At 30.2% G+C, this 23,514-nt stretch overlaps 4 protein-coding genes across 5 annotated transcripts in view; 3 read left to right on the top strand and 1 right to left on the bottom strand.

Annotated features, from left to right (window-relative positions):
* LOC145191037 (uncharacterized) overlaps positions 1-23,514 on the bottom strand; it is a 258,530-nt gene that overhangs the window by 136,355 nt on the left and 98,661 nt on the right. The window lies entirely within an intron of this gene.
* LOC149882183 (uncharacterized) lies at positions 3,214-3,751 on the top strand. The gene is made up of 2 exons (XM_090067710.1): positions 3,214-3,410; positions 3,506-3,751. Exons 1-2 carry the CDS (start codon positions 3,218-3,220, stop codon positions 3,706-3,708), a joined length of 396 nt encoding a protein of 131 aa, XP_089923836.1. The 5' UTR covers positions 3,214-3,217; the 3' UTR covers positions 3,709-3,751.
* Positions 3,783-5,929, top strand: LOC145191466 (uncharacterized). The gene is made up of 6 exons (XM_090067709.1): positions 3,783-3,907; positions 3,977-4,349; positions 4,446-4,684; positions 4,767-4,911; positions 5,015-5,421; positions 5,512-5,929. The coding sequence occupies exons 2-6, from the start codon at positions 4,292-4,294 to the stop codon at positions 5,743-5,745; spliced, it is 1,083 nt and encodes a 360-aa protein (XP_089923835.1). The 5' UTR covers positions 3,783-3,907; positions 3,977-4,291; the 3' UTR covers positions 5,746-5,929.
* LOC145191031 (AMP deaminase 2-like) lies at positions 13,937-23,444 on the top strand. Of its 2 annotated transcripts, none has more exons than XM_090066552.1 (15): positions 13,937-15,643; positions 16,203-16,395; positions 17,945-18,185; positions 18,351-18,480; positions 18,576-18,707; positions 18,783-18,845; positions 18,946-19,000; positions 19,281-19,357; positions 19,577-19,740; positions 19,885-20,011; positions 20,222-20,385; positions 20,707-20,827; positions 20,951-21,124; positions 21,425-21,535; positions 22,982-23,444. In XM_090066552.1, the coding sequence occupies exons 1-15, from the start codon at positions 15,332-15,334 to the stop codon at positions 23,186-23,188; spliced, it is 2,271 nt and encodes a 756-aa protein (XP_089922678.1). In that variant the 5' UTR covers positions 13,937-15,331; the 3' UTR covers positions 23,189-23,444. The 2 variants fall into 2 exon arrangements, with proteins under 2 accessions (XP_089922678.1, XP_089922679.1); XM_090066553.1 differs by having other exon boundaries at positions 14,932-15,299.

Below are 23,514 nucleotides of genomic sequence, written 5' to 3'. Positions count from 1 at the left end.
TTATATAGAAAATAATCACTTCATAGACCCTAATAAGTATTTAATGTTTTACAGGAAAATGCGGTAATATTGGGACAAAAAGTTTTATGTACATCTTCACTTTTCTCTAGTATTTTGAACCATGAGGAACAATATTATTACGGATCGCATTTCAAGTTTACGACATGGCTCAGGTTTACCAGGTTACCAAGGGTATCCAGTTAAATACCTTGTTATTAGAGGACATCGGACCTGGGAAAGAGGTTGCTAAGGTTTGGCTGAAGAAGTTCAATTGTCGCTGGACCAAATCTGGTAGCAAGAGGGAGAGGTTTTTTTATGGACAATCGGTATTGGTTGTTAGAAGAGCTGGAGACAGAGGAGAAGATGGAAGTTAATGAAGGAAGTAAATCAAATAAAATATAGTTATAATTTGTTTTTAAAAAGACTAATATATATGTAAATGGCAAGTATTGTGATTATAGTATAGGGGAGGAGAATTAAGAGAATTTTCTTCAACAAATTTATTAAACTATTAATTAATATTTGACAAATATTTTAAGGTGATTATGGTAAGAGTAAGGGAGGAAAGCGGAGAAGGTCATTTGAAGAGGCAACACCCTGCACCAATAAGAGGAGGGTAGAAGAGGACAAAGCAGAAAAAACTCAGAAACAGGTCCTCGTGGCCTGCTACTACAAATTAAAGGAGTGAAGGAGCAGATCTGAAATTCTGATTATGATCTCTAAAGAAGGATATGATGGTTGTACTGGACAGTCTGCTTACAAACCGATGGTATCTGAGGATGTTGAGTTAGCCAGCCCAGTAATGAAAAAGTTCTTTTTCCTCAACTGGCTGCTTCCCCTACAGATCCGGAGCAAGGAGACAGATGAGGTTGTCTGGACAAGAACAAAACCCTCCTCCACACTCTATTGCAGGCTAATCAGGTTTCAATACATAAAGGAGAGAAAAGAATCGTGGTGGAGAAGTATAACATTTTCAAGGAGTTCCAGCCTCTCCCTTCGAGGTTGGATGGATTCATGATCTACCACGAGCTGGAGGAGACCATGGTTGATGGAAAAGTTGCCATCATTCTTAGTGAAGTGGCTTTCGCAACTACTTGTTGCAGCATCTGCGGCATGAGCAGCTCCAACCTGAATGACCTGGTGAAGGTTAATAGAATTGCGGCAGGTCTTCCAGATATTAGATTTAAACATGGCCTGTCCACCTTTCATTTGTCGATAAGAAGCACGGAGTGCTTCCTTCACATAGCCAACAGGCTGGATTTTAAGAAGTGGCAGGGTAGGAGAGAAAATGAGGAACTACTAAAGCTGAAAAAAAAAAAACAGATTCAGGTTGCGCTGAGGGTTGGTCTTGGTATCAATTTTGATGTTCCAAAGTCAGGAGGATCTGGAAACTCCAATTTTCAATTTTAATTCATCTAATAGATTAGATGAATTAAAATCGAGCAAAGAAAACGCTCTTTACACAACAACAGCATGTACTTTTATAGTAGTATTACATACCATCTAGTTTTTTTGTTTACTCTCTAAAAGTTCGAGTTTTTTTATAGCGTCTAAAAGATAAATTGTCAAGCAATATTTCGACTAAATCGACTTTTAGTTGACTTAGGCGATTTTAAAAATGTATTAGTCGATTTTAGTCGACTTTGAAAAATACATTAATCGATATAGCCGACAGTCGAATAATTTTAAAGTTGTAACAACACAAATATTAGCGTTATTAAATTTCACTGAAGAAAGTTTATGAAGCTTTGTACGTGAGAATGCACGCACTTTGCGTTTTGCGCTCGACATCAGCTTTTGCACAGTTTTTGGCTAGACTTTCTTGGTAGCTCTAATCCATTTATTTTTGCTTCTTTTACATTGAACCTTGGTTTTCTTTTGAAAAGAGCCCAATATCTTTCGATAGGACGTAGTTCGGGACAATTTGGTGAGTTGCAATTTTTTTCAACGAAATCTACTTCATGTTTTCTAAGCCAGTTTAAAGTTGTCCCTGAGTATTGACATGATTCTAAGTCGGGACAAATTACGGGTTACCCGTGTGTGTTCTTAAAAACGGCAAAAGACGTTTCTTAAGGCATTATTTTATGTGTATTTTGGTGTTGATTGTTCCCATAGTCACAAAACAAGAGCCTCTTTCACCACATTCACAAATTGCTTGCCAAACTGAGACATTTTTAGCGAATTTTTGCATTCCAATGGATTTATAATTGGAATTCAGTTTCTTGCAATTAATTACTGAATAATATTGGTGTCCTGGAAGAGATTGGAAATAGGCAGCACATTAAGTTTCATCCTTAATAATCAAACAGGATTTTTTAGCACATAATTTTTTATAGAGCAACTTTGAACATCGAATTGCAACGTTTTCTTGCTTTTCTTCACGACGAGGAACTTTTTTATAAGATTTATAGCCACAATTTCTCTTTACTCTTTGTATAGTGGAAGCACTTGTCTTAAATTTATTCACTAAAGTTCGAACAGAAATCTCCGGTTTTCTGTCTAAGGCATCTTTCCCTTTTTACCAAGATCTCGTCTAACAAAACATTTTCTTCCTTTTCCTGTTTTTCTTTTGATTGTACCAGTGCCCTTAAATCGTTTCACAACGCTCTGCACTGTTCTCAAAGCAATCTGCAGCTCTTTAGAAATTGTTTTGTTTGATACACCAGGATTTTCCACGAGAAAATACAAAATTTTTTCTCGCTTATTATCTTGATTTGATGACGTTTCAATTAAAACTAACTGTTTTAATAACAGAGCTGTTTAAATTTTGAATAGCATTAATACACACACATGACAAAAATAGGTTTTAAGTTTTAGGTCAGAGTTCCCCAAATATTTTTATGGAACTTTTATCAGTGACTCTTCAGGATACTGAATCTAGAAGCTTAAAAATCAAAAGGTAGCCGTTTTTGAAAAAAACGATTTCAAACTTTTGTATATTATTTTATAAAAGGGGAGGGGGTGAGAGTTGTAAAGTTAAGGTTTTCCTTATAAAAAGTCAATATTAACACTTTCTAATGATGTTAAAGTTAATCCAGTATTGCAGGCAATTAAATTTTGATCATCTTAAGATGTTAATTTTCCTATAGAATTGTTGATGGAAGCATTCTTTACTTTATATAGTAATTTATTTGTTTAATATAATAATAGAATGTTTCAAACCCTAGTTATTGTTTCGTTATTGTTAATATTAAACATAAATTACTTTATTAGAAAAATGTCTAATATATTATCTAACAAAACAGTAAACAGCAAAGAAAAACGAGACCATTTATTGAATCAGAAAATTATTTGTTGCTGTTGTTTGAAGAAATGCTTAAAATGTATTCCAGTCACGAAGTTATTAGAGGCTTACATAAGAATGTATGTAAAACCTGAATATTCAATATCTGTGTACAGTTATCCAACAGGTATATTCCATATTATGATTAACTAATGCAATTATTTTATTAAAAAATACTTTCTGAAAATAATCATTATTTAAAAATTAATTTACTTTATGTAGGCATTTGTCCAACATGCAAAAAGTATGTAAACTTACTGAAAAGAAGTAAAGACATACCAAATGCAGTTAAAACTCGATGGCAATCTTCCCAATTATCTAGATGGGTAAGCACTAGAAATTGTGAAACATGCACAGTTTGTTCAATAGCTAGATCCAGATCTCCAGATCCAGAAAAAAACAAAGAAGTTAGTAAGTTCGAATAGGATGTGTAACGTTTGCTTATGTGCATTAAAAAGAGAGGAATTCGACATCAATGTAATGAAATGAACGTGTATACAAATCTTTCTGCTAAGTTATTTAATGCTTCAAAAAAAGTTCAGAAAAAAGTCACTTCAAATGTTTTAAGATCGATTATTAAAAAAAAGAAACTTAAGCATGGAATCCAGACACATCTAAATACTGGTAATTTGTTTATTAGATTTATTAGTGTTTTCGAATTGATTAAATCATCTAAAGTATTTTATTATTCAGGTGGGTTGCCATTACCTATAACTATTGGTGTTCCGCAATTAGTTATTAGGAAAGTCAAATTTGAAGAAACTGAAAAAATGATTATTCGACTTGGACTTAGTCAATTCAAATCACGCATCCTTCTGAAATCCTTAAGGAAAAGTGGAATTCAATTTGAGGCGAATCTTGAAAAAAAACTTTGCAAAAAAAATAAACTCCTATCTGAATTTTATGATGTGAAGACAATTTTTGCAGAAGAAAAAAAAAAAGTTGTCAACCGATGTGTCAAGAGACCATGTTTATGTTTGTCAATTAACCGAGCTGCTTAACTTTGTAATGACTTCCAGAAAGCAAAACCCTTTCCAAACATTAATACGAATCGGAATTGATTCAGGTAAAAACGTTATTAGATGAAGAAATATTATACAACTTATATATAATATAGAACTTAATAATATATATTTTTAAAATTAAAATTAATATTTTGTAGGAGGTAGATCACTTAAAGTAATTTGTAACCTCTTTGATCCAGAAAAAGAACGATGCGAAGATCAAAGTTCTCATGGAACATACTCTGGAATTAACCATTCCATAGTTCTTGCATATTGTGAAAACTTGCAGGAGACACACAAAAATTTAGCCATTTTATTAGATCTTCTAAAGCTAGAAGATTGTAAATATGTTCTTGCCGCTGATTTGAAAATAATTAATATTCTTCTTGGAATTTCAGTAAGTTATGATTTAAAATTAATTTATTATGTAACTTTTAATTAGTTAATTAGGATTTTTCAAAAAACATAAGAAAATTTAGTCTCATGGCGGTATGTATGCTTGTGCTTGGTGTGAAGGAGAATGTGAACTTTTTGGTGGGTTGACAAGAATATTTTTATCATTGGATCTATGGCATCAGAGGTACATGGAAGCTGGTTATCGAAGTTTTGAAATGAAAATTATAAGGTGTAAATGTTAATTATTATTTAATTTAAAAATTTAAAAATCTTTTTATTAAATAAAAAAATATTTTTTTCAAAACTGGTAATCAAATTAATAAACTTTGATAGAATGTGGTGAATATATGTCTAATAAAGGAGAGAAACAAGTCGAAACTAGTTCTTGAAGTAATTCCTTTGCCGGAGCTTCATATGTTAATGGGATTTGTATATCATATATCAACTTATATAATTTTTTATTGGCCTGAATACAAAGACTGGGTCAACTCACTTGGATGTATTAGAAGAGGATACCATGGGGGAACATATGAAGGCAATACATGTAGGGTTATTCTTAAAAACTGTGACCAGCTTTCACTAAGGCTGCCAATTGAACTCTTACCACTTCCATGTCCAATGAGAAAATTTCAGAAATTAGTTCAAGGAACCTTCGGAAGTTATCTTAACCCTTGTTATCTTCAACTAATAACTGACTTTGTTTGTTCCTACAAAGCCACACAAGAGTACTGTTCAGAGGTACAGTTAAATATAATGAACTTGCTTTAAATTGGCTTTAATATATTAATATACTATTATTACTATCTATCTTATAGAATATTTTATTAGTTTCTAGGAAAGAAACTTACTGTGACCTGGAAAATACATATAATCTCAGTTCACTTGCAACAATTTATTGAACTTACTGGTCATTCTCTTGGACGATACAATGAACAGGCATCTGAATCGACTCATTCAAAAATGAAGCCAATAATCGAACGATTCAATGTTTCACAAACAAACTCAAAGCACTCTCTTAGAAGCAGAAGAATTGCTGAATCATTCAGCAGTACTAATTTATAGATTAAAAAATTCAGATATTTTGATATATGTTTATAAATTTAAAACATTGGATACAAATATTTTTTTTAATTGTTAGCTAACAGTATAAAAAAATCTTAGTTTTTTCTAACATTTGCATTTTGTAACATGAATAGTTAATCAGGTATATGAGTTAATATGGATAATAAGAATTGTCTTTTTAAAAGAATTTGACATTTTTCCTCTTCAAAAAAAAATTCCGCTCCATTTCAAGGCCAATACAACTTTTTTAATGTTTGCGATAACTAACTTCGAGATAAATTTTAGATAACTAAAAATTAACATCTTAAGATGATCAAAATTTAATTGCCTGCAATACTGGATTAACTTTAACATCATTAGAAAGTGTTAATATTGACTTTTTATAAGGAAAACCTTAACTTTACAACTCTCACCCCCTCCCCTTTTATAAAATAATATACAAAAGTTTGAAATCGTTTTTTTCAAAAACGGCTACCTTTTGATTTTTAAGCTTCTAGATTCAGTATCCTGAAGAGTCACTGATAAAAGTTCCATAAAAATATTTGGGGAACTCTGACCTAAAACTTAAAACCTATTTTTGTCATGTGTGCACAATGACATTTTAAAACAATTAGCTATTTAAAATGATGAACGGTTTCCGTAAACACCACGTCAGAACACGCGCAGATTTTTTCTGGTAGATGTCTTAATATCGCAATTCATCTTGTTCCACATGATATTATTGCAACTCCTCTTGTTCCACATTTGAATTTGATTTTAAAAATTATGTACGGGTAAACAAACTTTTCGTCACTTTAATTTTTAAAATGAATATTTGTTTATTTTGGATTAAACGAAAGAATGAATTTGGACTCATGGAGTTAAAATTTTTTCTGAACGTCAAAGATAAACCTTTAACAAAAAACAGAATTTATTTTCATTTGCAAAATCAGAATGTAAACCTCTTAAGTAAATAAAATCAAAAATAGCAAAAGGCAATAATGAGTTTGCCAATTAAAAAAAGTTTTCTTACAATTGTCTCTGAGTCAAAAAGTCTCTTTGTGTAATGGTTCCTTTAACTCGCAAATTAAACTAAAAAAGCCTCTCTTACGGTGCACAAAACCGCTAATGAAGGGCAAGCAGTTGCGCAATCTTTCTTTACTAATAATTTCATGATAATAAACGTTAAATAATAAATGAACAGAGGCGCAAAACGTCATTAAAATGAAATGAACAAGTTGATATTGTTGATTTATGACAAAATTTTTTTGTAAAACCAAGCGGTTCAAAACCGCTCTCATCAACAACCTCGTTCTCATCTACAACCTCGATCTCATCTACAACCTCGTTCTCATCTACAGCCTCTGCGAAAACTCTGCAAAACGTTCACTTTTCCTCTATCCAATAGAGTAAAAAGCTACTTTGCAGACGTTTAAAATATGCTTTTAAAGCATATTTTAAACGTTTTAACAAATGTTCGAATTAGCAGCAGTAACGATTCTTTTATTTTCCAGCTGTTGTACAAAGTATTGAAAAATCAGTGTGTGTAGTTCGGTCATAGTTTTAACAGACTTAATGTTTAAAGTTAGAAGCGTTGAAGAAGCTGCTTTTAAATAAAGTGATACAGTGAGCAGAGCCGTCTCATTACGAGATAATGTATGACATTTTTTAAGGTCAGTTTTCAGTGTTTTACTCCATAAAAAGCCTTCTAAGTAACTCTTTGTTTCACTGATGTTATAAACCTTAATTTGCATGCTTTCTGCATCTTTACAATCTTTAAATGGGCCCCAATATCTCATAGCAGAAGCGACAGTTCCACAATAACACAACTACAAGTTTCGGAACTAAAGTCTTCCTCGAGCGCTGTTATTATAGGAATTGTGTTTGAAGATTTGTGATTTTGTTTGTTTTAAGTAAAGAAATTCGTCTGATCCATCTATATTAAACGTTGAATGATACGGAGAAATTTCGTAGCCTTTTGGAATGTTTTTGTAAAACTTCTTTATGAGTTGTTTCATGTTTGAAATACTTTGAAGTTTGTTGAGTTTATTGAACACGAAATAAATAAAAAAATCTAAATCTTTTCAATGTTATCCCTTTGACTACTGATGAAGACATTTTTGTAGAAAGTTTGTTTTTCTGATACCTTTTGGTCCTAAAATCAAAATCAACCGTGAATTTTTATCAAATACCTCCATATTTTATTGCATTGTAATTTTTTTACTTATGAAAAAAGTACTCCCATTCGTTAAAGTAATCATTAACCATCTTTAAATCTGCTTCTTCTACTGACGTAAACTTTAAATTACTAACGAGAATATCGGTATCTTTTCTTTGATTCTGCTCTTGCGGATGCCTTAAGTGTTTTGATAATATGCTTTCAGCTGGTCACTTGAACCTAAACAATAAATGTATGAACTTACACTAGTGAGGTGCATGATTAAACTGCCAAATTTTCAGTTTCATCGAAAAATGTGTTTTAACCAGGAATAATTGAACAAGCAGTTCTTACACAATCTAATAAAGGTACTTCACGGAAAAAGTGAAGCCTTTTATGAAAGAGAAAGTGAAAAATTTTGATAATTGACAAAGCTGTTTGCTTTCATTTTAATTTTAATTTTCTATTTTTTTTTTTTTTTTTTTTTTTTTTTTTATTCCAATTTTAAAACCATTACTAAAAATCTACGTAATTATTTAAAAGAGCATGGAACGGCTAGTCACTGTTTTTGTAACTTGTTTAGTTGTTCAATGAACAACTTGTTCAGTGAATATTTTACGAACATGAGCCCATTAGAGAGTTAACATACTTTAAAAAGATTTGAACCAAAGGCTTTCAGCTTAGGTTAAAAAGCACAGAGTATTGCAAGGAATTTCCTAAAATAGCTTTTATGTTTAAGTTAGCTTCACTGTACCTCTAGATTATTGTATAATACATCATGATATTGATGAAAAAGTAAAATTGAATGCAGTTTTACTTTTTCATCAATAACATGATGTTTCAATTTTAAATAGAATTAAAAGTGGTAGGGTCCCAAAACTCATTATTCATTTTCAATAGAAAATAACTCGTATATTTTTGCAGATTGTTAACAACTTCATATATCTGCGAAAACATGTCCATCATTTTTCCAAATCTGCATGTTGAGGTTATTGCCTGTATCTAATTTTGATTTTGCGTGTTGAGGCCATAGACTGTTTCTAATTTTGATAGCTAGAGACTGATTTGATGGTAAAAATGGAAAAAAACAACAACAAAAAAAAAACAGCATGATCTAATTAAAAATTTCAAAAAAAGACACCCCCAAATTTTTTTTAAACCTCTGCATATTTCTTTCTTGACTTCTAATTACACACAGACGAGGATTCTGCTTATTTCATCATAAATCGACTAATTGAGCTTAGTTTTCGTTTGGTATGAAGAATGAAAAAAGTTCTTATTCATTTATGGTTCTAGAAATCTAACTAAATATTTGACTCCCTGATGAGGGTGGGAGAAGCAAAAACAAAAAACACTTATCCTCCAATTTTCCCCAACGTTTTTTGTCTTAGTTGATGTTAAGCTTAATTATTGTTTATTATGAAGTTGCGAAAAATAAAATAACACCATTAAGCGTATTTTCATTTTTGTTAAGAAAAAACCACGCAAAATAAATTTCTTTTATAGCTTTGCTGTTTAAGATATTAGCTAACATGTTTACTTTCTAAAACAAATCATTTTGGGAAAAAAACTGCTTGGTGTTGCTCAATTTAATCAAAAATGCCAATTCTGACCGAAAAATAAAATAGCACCACACACTCTTTTGTTGTAAAATACTCTGGTAACGGTAAAAATAATTGTGGAAATAGCAAGTGTGGGTTTTTTTTTGCTGCTTTATTCGTTTTATGTTTGTGCGTATTAGTAGGAGACATTTACATATAAAAATGGGACGCGGAAAGCATTGTAGTGCAGAAAAACAAGAACTGATCCGAAAGTTGATATCAGCAGGGAAATCTGATAGAGAAGTTGGTCGTTTAGTTGAGTGTTCCAATAAAATGATAAAAAATGCCATAAAATTTCAAAAAGCCTGAAACACGTGGTCGAAAACGTTCCATTTCAAGATTGCTGGCCAATCACTTAGTTCGACAGGCTAAAAAGGAACCTTTTAAAATAGCTACCAAGCTGAAAAAGTACTTTAACATCGATGCAACAGTACAATCAGTTCGGAGTTGTCTGCGAGTTAATGGATTAAAAGCCAATGACCCAAAGCACAATAGCAAGAAGGCAAAGAATTGGTTTGAGGAGCATAAAGTGAACGTTATAGAGTGGCCAGCACAGTCGCCAGATCTTAACCCAATCGAGAATTTGTGGGCTGACGTAAAGGAGGTGGTTACTGCTGCCAAACCCACCACGAAGGAGTCCCTTTGGAACGTAGTTAAGGAGACATAGAGCGAAATTCCGCTAAAGCGATGTTAGAACTTGATTAACACGATGCCAAGATGTTGTGTAGCGGTCATTGCCAATAAAGGTCACGCTACAAAATACTAATATGTTAAGAAATAACTAATATTTATTGTAAAATGTTTAAAACAATTGATCTCATAATATTTCCTTATTTTAAAGTACACATTAAAGCTGTGGCGCTATTATCTTTTTCGCGTTTTACTTGATTTTTTTTGAATTTTTGTTTAATAAATGAATGCTATATATTAAAACTTATATATTTTGTTTTTTATAAAAGTTATAAGCCATTTTACTATTAAATATGTATTTAAAAGATTTTCAAACTATCATAAATACTGAAAACTGATCAAGCTAAGCTTTATGCAGAAAACTGATCAAGCTAAGCTTTATGCAGAAAACTGATCAAGCTAAGCTTTATGCAGAAAACTGATCAAGCTAAGCTTTATGCAGAAAACTGATCAAGCTAAGCTTTATGCAGAAAACTGATCAAGCTAAGCTTTATGCAGAAAACTGATCAAGCTAAGCTTTATGCAGAAAACTGATCAAGCTAAGCTTTATGCAGAAAACTGATCAAGCTAAGCTTTATGCAGAAAACTGATCAAGCTAAGCTTTATGCAGAAAACTGATCAAGCTAAGCTTTATGCAGAAAACTGATCAAGCTAAGTTTTGGTTAAATAACAATTATAAAGACTTACAACTTAAAAATAGGACAGCGTTTGAAAGCTCCTTACTCTTTTTTTTTTTTAACTTTTAAAATAAACATAAAATTCAAAAAGAGCTTTTTTAAACATTCATTTAGTTTCGATGACTCCTTACTTCACCTTACTTCACCTTAAAGTATCAAGTCTAGACTTGGCTGATGAAAAAAAACCGCTGTACTAGGTTCATATCTAATTTATTAAAACAGTGCTGTATCCTTTGTTAGAGTTGTTTCACATTTTTTGCTCGCCAATTATTCTTCCATACTTCCTTTTTTAAAATAGTACCAGAGTTTTCTATTGGGGATTATTCTGGTGCCTTTTTCAGGATTATTATTTTTACGGACGAAATTTATGTTATTTTCATTTTTAAGTACTTAATCATACTTTTAGCATAATGAGCTCTTGCTTGTCTAGCCAAAATATGTAATTATTATCTGCATGATATTGCTTTATAAATGGCATCACTCTTTTTTGTATACCTTCCTTTAAGTAGTTTCACAGATGCATTGAAATTTCCTTATTCAAAAAATAAGGTTTTGAAAAACCCTTTTCTGAGAAACATTAAATGATCTTACAACTTTTTTTTTTTGTAATTTACATCTTATGGTGCTAATCTAATATTTCTTATACAGAATTTGTTGTTTCCATTACTAATACTATTGCTTAACGTAAAAATAGATTCATCATCAATAATCCAGTAATGAAATTTCAATGGTCTTCCATATCACTTCCTTGCTTTAGCTTTTTGTTCTTCTAATTGAATTGAAATTACAGTTTTTCTTCTTTTTCTTATACTAGTCTGCATCTTAAGTGTGTTTTTCCTTTTCACGCGTTCTCGAGGAGCTTCTTATTTTTACTTAACGTATCTAATAATTTTTAATGAATTTTTAAATGGGTTTTTTTAAATCTACGCTAAATTTACTTTATAATGCAATACAACACGAGTGGTAATATAGAAATGAAGGATAATTAGAAAGCTTAAAAATTTGTCTCATTTTTTATATATAACCCTTTAGTAAAAGCAATTTGGAAGATCTTAAATCTTATCTAGCAACTTTCTTTTTTAACTAAAAAACTAAGTCACAATTTTTATTGAAATTTGTTACTCTGGTTTTTTATTTGATTTTTTGATTGATAAATGATGGTGCAGAGTGTCGGAATAATATCCAGCAATTCGTTTATTCATCTTACAATAAATATCGGTGAGAAACTATTCGATTGGTAGATAACATCGGAAAATATTATCCACAAATTATTCTCAGTAAGATTTTTAAATGAATGTTAAAAATATGGAGGAGCAAGCAGCGCCTTTGCTTGCTTGCAAGGGCGCTGCTCATCACCCACTCGCTTGTGAGAGCGCCGCTCACTCACTCGCTTGCGAGGCCACCGCTCACTCACTTGCGAGGGCGCCACCTCATAGACTACCTCAGAGACTCCAGAGGCTACCTCTGAGGAATCCCTCTAAGGTACCTCTGGGGGTATCATGAAGTTGATAAGATAGTTAACTTGCGGGGTTGCTGAAATATGGTCGGAGGGTCAGCCGTCCAAATCAACCCCTAAGCAACCCACAGGTTAACTTTAAGCAACCTGTTTTTACACTCGCTCGATAGCCAGCTCACAGCACTGAGCTACTTCAGACGCTATCTCAGAGGGAACTCAGAGGAGCTGACTCTCAGAGGTACCTTAGAGGCTTCCTCACAGGGAATCGCGCTATGCCTGGCCCATCTGAAAATTTTGTCCTACCGACAGCCTTTTACATCTACGCCCTAGACGCTCTAGGACCCAGAGCGCTGATCTATGGATAGAGCAAAGGTTCGCCAAGACCCAGGTCTCAGGCCCTAATCGTTGGACCTACCTCAGAAGGCTATCTTATAACGCTACCTCAGAGGGCTGGCTGGCTGAATCTATGCTGAGCTAGGGCTAGCCCTACTTCAGCGGGTTCTAAATTCGGCTATATTCTACTACTTTTGCTACATAACTGAATTTAAAAATGCGCTTTATTCAAACCAAACAATATGCTATGGAAAATTTTTTACTTGTTTCAATTTTCAGTATGATAAAACTGATTTGTGTTAAATAAACCTTGTTTAAGAAAGCGTTTCTGGAGTTGGAATTTTAAGAATTGTTAAAACAAGCTATTACGTTGAATATTTGTTTGATTTGTTGTAACAAACTATTACAACGTAACAGCATATTTTAAAACAAGCAATGACGTTGTAAAAGCTTGTTTAAACTATTTTTAAAATAACGCGAAAATAATATTTAAACAGCAATACTTCCATAATACTTGTAAGTATTTATGTTTTCAAGTGTTTACGCAATCGTTTTTCTTGCGTAACGTGGAAGCAAATGCAGTCATAAAATAGAAAATCTTAGCGGAAGACAAAAACTAACTCTTAAAAAAGTTTCATGCACTTCAGAGTGAAAACTTGCTTACTTTTAGGCACATGCTATAGTTCAGGCGCGGATCCAGGAATTTGTAATTGTATAGCCAAATTTTATTTTCACGGTTTAAATTTTGATAAAAGACTGATATTTTAATATTTTTTCACAGCATTTATTGATTGAATAAAATGTCGGTAACGTATAATAAGAACCGTTGTGGCCATGGCAGAAATCTCTATAGCCAAAATTCGTAAATTAAAGCAAACAAATTTAAATTTTTAGGGATATTCCTTAAGCGAAAAAACCCAAAACTATCGTGGCTGCCGTTAAATTTAAAATATATGACCATTGCCACAATGGCCACTCCTTAGATTCGCGCCTGTAGTTCATGATTAACCTTATAGATGACTGGGGACTGGAGCTAAAACAATTTTTGTTTAGCTGGTGGCAACTTTTTTTTTAAACGGTGTCAAAACACACCTTCCTAATGACGGTTAAATATTCCTGGTAAAATAATTAAGACGGAAAAGTACAAATCAAAAAAATTTTGCTTGAAGTTCTAAATAAGCAGTAAAACCTGCTAGTACAAAAAAGTACGCCAAAATGAATTACTTTTTTCTTCATTTAAAATTAAACAACAGGAATGGAAATTGCTTAGTAAGGCGCTCACCGTACGGAACAAATTTGAACTGTTTTGCACCTTCCTAACGCAAATCCAAAGGTTGTACTTAAGCGCTGTTTTCGTATTTTTGTAAGAATGTTTAAATTACTTTTTGTGCAAACTTCGGTTTACTGTTTTTCATGACGCATTTACGTCAAAAGATTGAAAGGGTTTTATAAGAAGAAAAGGAAATCGAGTAATTAGGATTCATTATTTTATTTATTCTATTAAAATTGTGTTTTTGTAAAGTAGTTTACACATTTAATATTTTTTTTTTTTTAAATATTTTATGGCTTATTTAGTAATTTGTTTAGAAATACAATCATATGCGAAAATTGTTTAATATTATTAGCAAGATGTTGTAAATATTATGATGAAGATTTATTAAAATGTTAAATGTATAATTTTTTAAAAACCTATTCTCAGGAAATTCTGTGAATTAAATTGTAAATATGTTTGGATTTCACAAAAACTTGATTGGATCCTTATAGTTGCAGTTTCGCCCAAGGCCACTTTGATCAAGCAGCCTTATTAAATCTAATTTGCTAAAATCTGTTTAAGATAAGTTTTACTAAAAATACTATCAGTCCTGCATTGACTATTAAAATCGCTTACATTTCTTTGACGCTACAATTGAAGTTTTAATTTAAAATTTTCAACGTTTAAATTTAAATTTTTTACATATTTTACCATCATGATGAGCCGCCAATATGAAAATATTTGCGCAATGTGCGTTATACTGTTGATAAAACTCTGTAAACAAAAATGCTAATTGGATCTATCCTTCTTTACTTGCCTTTACTTTAATTTCTAAATTGCAAAAAAGAAATCGGATTAAAAGTAGTATACCTCTAGTATACCTAATGGTAGATGATTATACCATTGATTATCTTAAAATTTTTCTACTTATTTGTCGTTATTTGTAGTGCTTAGTGTGATTGTTGCTGTAGTGTTGTTTTCAAAATTTTTTGTTGCAATGTTGTTTTTAAAAAATTATTTCTAAATTGCTTTTTAACTGACTAAAATTTTAAATATTTTTTATGTGTCTAGGCTTAGTTTAAAAGGTTAAAATGATTCATTCTTAAAGGTACAAAATGTAGGAAACGGTTTTTCTTTTTTTCTTTAATTGGAATTCTGGAATTGTGTGTGGGAAAATGTTATCAATTTTACAAATTTAAAAGCAAACTTACTTTATGGGAAAATACACAGCATTTAACAGCTCCTAAGGTGTTCCTTAAAAAAAAAAAACACTTTAAGATAAGTTTGTTTATTTTACTGTGTTAGAATAAATAACCACAGAGTTTCAGCTATATTTATGGACAATTCTGTCCTATTATTTTTATTGTTGGAGAATGTTGCTGAGGAGTCAGACACTTTATATATAGCTGTAAGTTATGCATAGCATTATTTTTAGTTGTAATGTATTCTTCATTTCAAGAAACCCTTGATCAATTCCCTTCTGGGAATGACGATGTTTTCACAAAATACCAAAATTTAACAGGTTTAGAGGCAAACTTGTTTAATTTCCCACATCGACCTATTGAAAAAGAAGCACTGAAACTTGAAGAGCTAGAAATTGTTCAAAGAGTAAACAAAAAAAGAAAAGAAACTTTAGATTTATTAGGCAATCAAGAAATAAAACCAGACTATGAAAATGATATTGATGCAGATGTGTTTGAGAAAGAAGTTCCAATCTTTCAGAGAGTTAATGTTGGAGAAAGTTTAGGAGGGGTATGCTTTTACTATTAGAATATTTGCATTTTATGTAAAAACTTTTCTTATTTTCTTTGATAGTTTTAAAGATTTTAGAAGATCCTGGATGTTTTCCATAAACTTATTTGTGTTATTATGTAGGATCAAAAATGGTGCATTTTAAATCTAGTTTGAATATCAAGAAGTATCATACCTTGCATAACATTTTAGATAAACTGTGTATCTATTTAGTTAATTGTATTGAAATTCAGTATGAAAAAGTAGCTCATAATTATGTTGTGGTAAATGTATAACATAAAAGGTTTCTCTTTTTTTTAAGTTGATAAGGATTTGTTAAGCATATTCTTAATGTTTTATTTAAAATTATAAAAAACATTTCTTAAGTTAATGTAACTAGTTTCTTGAGTAAATTCATTCCATGATATCTTATAAATGATAAATGTTCAACTAAAAATAATTTAGTAGAGAAATCTTTATGATAAATTAATCCACCATTAAAAAAAGATGTGTATTGTAAAAAGTATTATTGCTTATCTGAAAAAGGTTCAAAAAGTAAATTTATGATTTATAACTTTAGATTCCCATAGATGAGCTAAATCAAGCTGGAGAGCTTCTGTGTGAAGCATTGTTTATTCGAGCAAAGTATATGGCATTGAGTTTGCAAACTTTTAATTCAACTACAGCACGCAGTCTCCAAACTGTCAATGAAAAATACAACCTCAAGGACCTCTATGATCGAATTGCTGAAGAAAATATAGATTCTCCTAGATGTAAGAATTTTTTCTGATAGGCTCAAATTCAGGGCATTGAAATTCTTATGAAAAATTATACTGTTGTTGTTTAGTTTTTTCTTTTTATTTCTTTATGTCTTTATTGTACAATATTGGCAATATGTTTTCAATATTTTGAATTAAAGTATTGAAATCATTGAAGCATTAAATTTAATGAAGAGAAAATATATTTTAACAACAATTACTTGTTATAAAAAAAGTTAAAAAATGTTTTTGTTATGTTTGAGAAGCATTTATTTTCAACAAAAGTTAAGTTTAAAATCTCAATTTTGAATTTTCCAGCTTTCCAATTATTCCTCATAACAATCTGTAATAAATAAATTTCAAATAAATCATAGATTAGATGCATTTAATGTATAAACAGTGTTATGTATTCTTCATGTCTTCTATTGATGTCTTGTAACTCTTAATATTACTCTTAATATTGCTTCTTCATTTTCTTCTTGACATGCGTTTTGTTCCTATGATTGCTTATTTCTCTGTTTGTTAATGGAATCTACATCTTTTTGTATTGAATTTTATCTGTGGCATTTATGCATAATCTTTTTGTTCCTCAAGTTTTAAAAAGCTTTAATCTATATCTAGCTAGGTATTCTTTTCAAAATAAAGTTTTAAATTAATTTTTAATTATGGCATAAAAAGAATTGTCTATTAAAACTTTTCTTAATACAAATATCACCTATCCAATAGTTACCAGAAGATACCAACAATCTTCCTCACAATGCAAATCTGATTTCTCTAAAGAGGTGCATTTATCGCTACCATTTTAAATGATTCTCACACTTCTTAAACTACTGGTAAAATTATTTGTTTCCCTAAAATGGTTTAATCTTGCACTTATGAGATACTGGTATCTCATAAATGCAAGATTAAATCAAAATCTCAATACTTTGATAATAGTTGTAAGATAATTTCTTTATAGCTCAAAAGTTGGAAGTTTAATTTTGCATGTTTTTTACATAAACCACTTTGTAATCTGAAGATATGAAATGTTTTACAAACAAATGCATAATTTAGGTATAGCATACATTATTTGTCCTTTATTTAAACACATAAATATTTTAATATGATAGTATAAAAAATAAATACTGTATGCTATTACCAGACAGCTGCTAGTACCAGAGAAAGCTAAGTCTCTAACTAGTAATAAGTATGCTTTTCCTGTATTTTACAGTTTTCTTCCTATTTCCCAATCAGATGACTTGTTCAAAACTGAATTTAAAAGCATTATTTAACCAAATATCAATTTCTACACATAGCATTTTAAAAAAACTTTTTTAAAATAAAGCTTATATCTTTAGAGATGAGCTTTATGCTAAAAAAGCATCATGCAGCTCACACATTTAATAGGCTGTTATGCTTTTACAAACTTTTCTTTGATCACATTGAGTCTATTAGGTCCCATTAAAGAACTAAAGTAAATGTAACATTCTAATCTTCATTAAACAGATTTTGTCTTATAAAAGTAAATGTTTTGTTTTACATGAGTGAAACTCTAGTTTTTATCAAAAAGATTTTATCTTCTTAGCAATGTGCATCCTTCAAGAAAATGAAAATCTTTCTCCATGTGGCACTGTTTGGAAGCCTTATCTTTGCGATATACCTGGTGATAGTGGTTATGAATTTGAGCTATTAGATGGTGTGTTTAGAGTTTATAGCCATAAAACTCAAGGGACATCTACTAAATCAATTATACATCCTATGCCTCATATTGAGGAGTTTATGGAAGATCAAAAGGTTCTACTAGCATTGTCAACTCATGGACCAATGTAGTTAATTAAAAAGTTTTATATTTCTATAAGTATAAAGAAAATGCTGATGACTGATCATTTTTTTTCCAGTAAATATTTAATTTAAGTAAATAAAAAAGAAAAAAAGTTTCGTTTTTGTAAATAACTGAGGAAATGAATTATTTTTCTGTTTTATTTTTTAAGAAAATCCTTTACATTTCGACGACTTCAGTTTTTGGAGTCAAAGTTTAAACTTCATTGTTTATTGAATGATATTAAAGAGAATGCTGCTCAAAAAGAGATTGTTCATAGAGATTTCTATAACGTTCGTAAGGCAAGTTCCTGTGTGTTTTTAAAAGAAAAACATTTTTGATAGTATTTTTTCATTTAAACTTCGAGTTGTTACTGAAATTTTTTTAAAATGTTTAGGTGGATACGCACATTCATGGAGCGTCATGTATGAATCAAAAGCATTTACTACGTTTTATCAAAAAAAAAGTCAAAACACATGGGGATGATATTGTAAATGTTGTTGCTGGAAAACCAATTACCTTATCCAATGTATGAGTTTTACTTTATGCAATTAAAGTTATTTTACTACAATTACTTAAGCCAAGCTATCTTATATTTTTTTAGCTTTTTAAAGAGATGAATACGAATCCTTATGACCTCAGTGTTGACACACTAGATGTTCATGCTGTGAGTAATCACATCTTAAGATTTAATTTTTGAAATATATTTTTGTTTGTAATTTTGATGACAGTTTCTTAATATATCAAGTATAATCTTGATTTGACAGGACCATAATATGTTTCACAGATTTGATAAATTCAACCAGAAATATAATCCTATTGGTATGTAGGCTTACTCTATTGGTTTTCATATTAACTTTAACATGTTTTTAATCAAGACAGTATTCATTTTCTAAATTACATGCTAACTTTTTTATCTATCTAATCTTTATATCTAATCTTTAATGTTTTTCCAAAGATAAAGTTCATCTAATAAATCAAAATTCCCACTCAAAAATTTACTGTGATTATTCTATATTACAAACACTTTTAAATCTCCATATTCCCTAGAAATTCTCTTTCTCAACTTCTGAAAAAATCATTTTTCTTTAATTTTTTTTAGGTAAAAGTAAACTTAGAGAAATATTCTTGAAAACTGACAATTTCATGGGTGGTCGCTACTTTGCTGAAATAATAAATGTAACATTTTGAATTATTCCACTTATTGTTCAGTATTATTTTGATGATTCTTATCTGCTTTTTAAGAAATCATTTTAGTATCATCATTATGATGATCTAAAGATGTTTGTTAAAGAGTTTTAAAAAAGTTTTACTGTTTCAAAATGCTGTGTTGATAAATTTTCAACAATCTTCTGTTCATTGTTTTACTTTTCAAGGTTGTTTGATTTACTTTTTTAGGAAGTTGCAGAAGACCTTGAAGAAAGTAAGTATCAGAATGCTGAAATAAGGCTTTCTATTTATGGCCGTGATAAAAGTGAGTGGGATAAACTGGGAAAATGGGCAATTACTAATAATGTAGCTTCATATAATATCCGCTGGTTGATTCAAATACCCCGACTTTAGTATGTTTATTATTTTGCCTTAGAGTTTGTTATTTTCCTTTTAAAGTTTTTTGACCATAACTTTGTGTTGATATAATTACTGTTACCATATGAGTGGTAATAGTAGTATTAGCATTAGTATTATAATTTTTATTATTTTTGCAGTGACATTTATAAATCAAACCACCAAATTAAGAACTTTGAAGAAGTGATTGACAACATATTTCGACCTCTCTTTGAAGTGTCTGTGAATCCTTCAAGTCATCCATACCTGCATCGGTTCCTTCGTCAGGTAACACAAAGTTGGTTTTAATCAAAATTTGCATTTTAATTTTTTTATGTTGTTATTTGATGTTAAACTTAAGTATTTAGTGAAAAAATAATAATTATTTTCTGTACTTCTTGTTTAATATCAGTTTCAATTGAATTTATTTTTTTACAATCTCTGAAGAATTTTATTTATTTTATACAAGTGATTGATTCTTTTTTTTTTATATTGTAGGTTATTGGTTTTGATAGTGTTGATGATGAAAGCAAGCATGAGCTTGTTCCTTTTACAAAAAACAGTCCATTGCCTAAGAATTGGGACTTAGAACATAACCCACCTTATGCTTATTATTTGTACTACATGTATGCAAACATTGTTGCTTTAAATCATTTGAGAAGGTAAATTTTTTTTTTGTTAGTTTCAATCATTAAAGAAAATATAATTGCATTAATTTTTACACAATATCTGTTATTTTTGCTGTATTTAGCCATAGTAATATTTTTATATCAGTCTTATTGAAACAGAAGTTAAATTTGCTTCAGAATTAAAATTAATTTTAATTTTTTGATTGAAAATTGGTTGAAATTATTTTTTGATGCATTGTAAAATTGTATTGCTCTTGATTGTAGATAAAGGTTATCTAGGTTCTGGAAACTGAATGTGGGAAACACCATAATGGTTTGTTTCCATCTTCTTGTAACTCTTTGAGTCTTTTTTAGAAAACAAGGGCTGAATATATTTACTTTACGACCACACTGTGGAGAGGCTGGCCCAGCTCAGCATTTAGTATCCGCTTTTATGCTAGCAGAAAATATTTCACATGGTCTGCTGTTAAGGAAGGTTAGAATTATTATTTAATACACATAACAATTTACAATTAACAGATTTATTTGCTAAAACTCTTTCATCAAGGATAGAAATTTTTTTAAACTAATTTTTGATTAATTTACATTGTTATTTAAGGTGCCTGCTCTACAATACCTGTATTACCTTGCGCAGATTGGTGTTGCTATGTCTCCATTAAGTAATAACAGCTTGTTTTTAAACTACCACAGAAACCCATTACCTGAGTTATTTGCAAGAGGTCTCCTCATATCTTTATCAACAGATGATCCTTTGCAATTTCATTTCACTAAGGTAATTGCAAAATGATTTATTAACCCTTATACATTAATGAATTAGTAGGTATCAAACATCAGTTAGGTATTATAGGGCTATATTTCTACAAATCATTTTTAAGTTGAAGCTCATTTTTTTCTCCTTGTTTTACCATTCAGACGTTTTTTTAAATTAGCAAGCAAATGGCTAAAAGATTTAATGAAATATGATTAAATTATTAGAAATTGTTTGATTAAGAAGTGAGTTTCCACTTGCTGATCTTCTGATGTGTTATAAGTTGGTTTCAGTTTTTTAAAAAAACATTTATATTTTTTAAAGGAACCTCTGATGGAGGAATACAGCATTGCAGCACAAGTGTGGAAGCTGACAACAACAGACATGTGTGAGCTTTCACGAAATAGTGTGCTTATGTCTGGCTTTGAACACAAGGTTTCTGACCTTTTTTTTAAATTTTTATTTATAGCTTTTTTTACAATAAAGGAGTAAGTTTAAATGTATTCATAAATACTAATTTTTTTATAAATCTTAAAATATTGAATACAAAAGTTTTTATTCAATGTTTTAAGGTGCAGTCTGAGACATAACGTAATTTAATATTCCAGATTTAGTAAAACACTTTGGTCTTCTAGATATGACTTCCTTAAACTCATAAATATTGATTTTTTAATAAAAAGTAGCCTTTAAGTTTTCCCAACTTGCTGTTAAGATTATAATGAAATCAAATAAAAAAACGAGGTTGGTAATAAAGCAGCATATTACTATTTAGTGCAGCATATTTTTTTGTTGTTAAAAGCTATAGAACAAATCTGTATTGGTTATAGAAAAGTGCATACCTTTCAGATGGTATAAACTACCAAGCAGATTCGACAACCTTCCACAGTTCAGTTCTCTTGGTCAATATTTTAATTTTGCCATGTGCTTCAGGTCTATGTCTGGGATAAATACTCATTCTAAAGGAATTTTGTAGCTAACTTAGGATAGGATCGTATTTTGAACAGAGGTTTTGATCCACAATTCCTTTAATCTAAAATATAGGCTTAAGTCAATATTACAAGGAATTTTTGGATAAATCTTAAAACATTTAATACATAAATTTTGTATTCGATGTTATAAGATCTAGCCTGAGACAAAATCGTTTAATATTCCAGATTTAATAAAACATTTTGATCTTCTAGATATGACTTTCTCAAACTCATAAATATTGATTATTAAATGAAAAGTATTCATTAAAATTTCCTAATATAGTAATAACATAATGATAAAATCAAAAAAACTGGGGTTAGAAAAAGTATATAAATTTACTAGAGTATCTTTTACTTTTTTTGGCAAATGCTAATCTTTCTCTAACTTTTTTTTTTCTTAAGTGGTACTCTAAGCTTTCAGATTTGATTGTATCAAACACTTTGTTGTCAAAATATTATCAGTGTTTGATCTTGTCTAGAAATTGTAATTCTCTTTCTTCCTTATGTTTCACGTATGGGTTTAAAGTTTCAATGCTTTGGCAAATGTATAAGGTGAAGATTAAAGACTATCTTGAATTTCTATATAGTTTCCTTATGTATATAGTTTTCTATACAGTTTTTACAGAGGTTTTGGATCATTCCCTTTATGCAATTCTTCGCATAGTGCATTTTAAAATTAAATTTTAAGTTGCCAACACATATCATTTTTAACTGCCAACAACAATATACGGTCACATGAGTACTCTTTTTTCTATCACTCAAAATAACCTTGAAGTAGATAAAGTTTTACTCGTAAAGTATATAGTTGTCTATAGTTTTCGCTAAAAATGACTATTTTCTGTAATTTTTGAAGTATTTTGATGGAAAGTAAATTGCTATTCTTACTTTTTAATTCTAATTCTGCTTTACCTAGGTGAAGCAACATTGGTTAGGTGATAATTATCTGGTTGGTGGCCATAATGGTAACGATATAACAAAAACCAATGTACCAGATATACGCGCCTGTTTTCGATATGAAACTTTAGTAGACGAGTTACATCTTATATCGTTAGCGGCAAAAGAAGCTTCAGCGTCTTCAATGACATCTCTCCGCCGTTCATCGTCAGAAGCTCTTGAATAAATGAACATTTTTGATGACAAGAACGAGACACCGCTTGTTTTTTCGAATTTTTCCATTAGTTTTTGTGGTGACTTTTACTTCGTTTTTTTGTCAGAAAATTCTAGTGTGAAATGGATTCATTTTTACAAACTTTTCATGTTGCTGGTTTTTTGTCGTCAATAACTTTAGAAATTTACTTATTCAGTTTAAATTGAATTAAAATCATATCTTTTTTTCATGAATTTATTTAATACATGAGATATTTTGATTTTCTTTCCTCCTCTCTTTTTAATTGTTTTTCTTGTGAGACAGTTATGAATCAATAAGTTAAAAGATGTATGCCTTGC

The sequence above is a fragment of the Hydra viridissima genome, unplaced genomic scaffold, assembly GCF_058129835.1.
Source record: "Hydra viridissima isolate aposymbiotic clone 2 unplaced genomic scaffold, HvirCarnegie_v1 scaffold_11, whole genome shotgun sequence".
NCBI lineage: Eukaryota > Metazoa > Cnidaria > Hydrozoa > Anthoathecata > Hydridae > Hydra > Hydra viridissima.
Note: the sequence above shows the minus strand (reverse complement) of the source record. Positions and strands in the feature narration are given on the sequence as shown.

Coding starts and splice junctions, on each gene's coding strand:
- LOC149882183 (XM_090067710.1), top strand. CDS start 3,218: ATGTCTAATATATTATCTAACAAAACAGTAAACAGCAAAGAAAAACGA. Junction 3,411..3,505: donor TGTGTACAGTTATCCAACAG/GTATATTCCATA, acceptor TACTTTATGTAG/GCATTTGTCCAACATGCAAA.
- LOC145191466 (XM_090067709.1), top strand. CDS start 4,292: ATGACTTCCAGAAAGCAAAACCCTTTCCAAACATTAATACGAATCGGA. Junction 4,685..4,766: donor ATATTCTTCTTGGAATTTCA/GTAAGTTATGAT, acceptor AAGAAAATTTAG/TCTCATGGCGGTATGTATGC. Junction 5,422..5,511: donor CACAAGAGTACTGTTCAGAG/GTACAGTTAAAT, acceptor ATATTTTATTAG/TTTCTAGGAAAGAAACTTAC.
- LOC145191031 (XM_090066552.1), top strand. CDS start 15,332: ATGTATTCTTCATTTCAAGAAACCCTTGATCAATTCCCTTCTGGGAAT. Junction 19,358..19,576: donor ACTTTGCTGAAATAATAAAT/GTAACATTTTGA, acceptor TTACTTTTTTAG/GAAGTTGCAGAAGACCTTGA. Junction 20,386..20,706: donor GCTTTAAATCATTTGAGAAG/GTAAATTTTTTT, acceptor AGTCTTTTTTAG/AAAACAAGGGCTGAATATAT.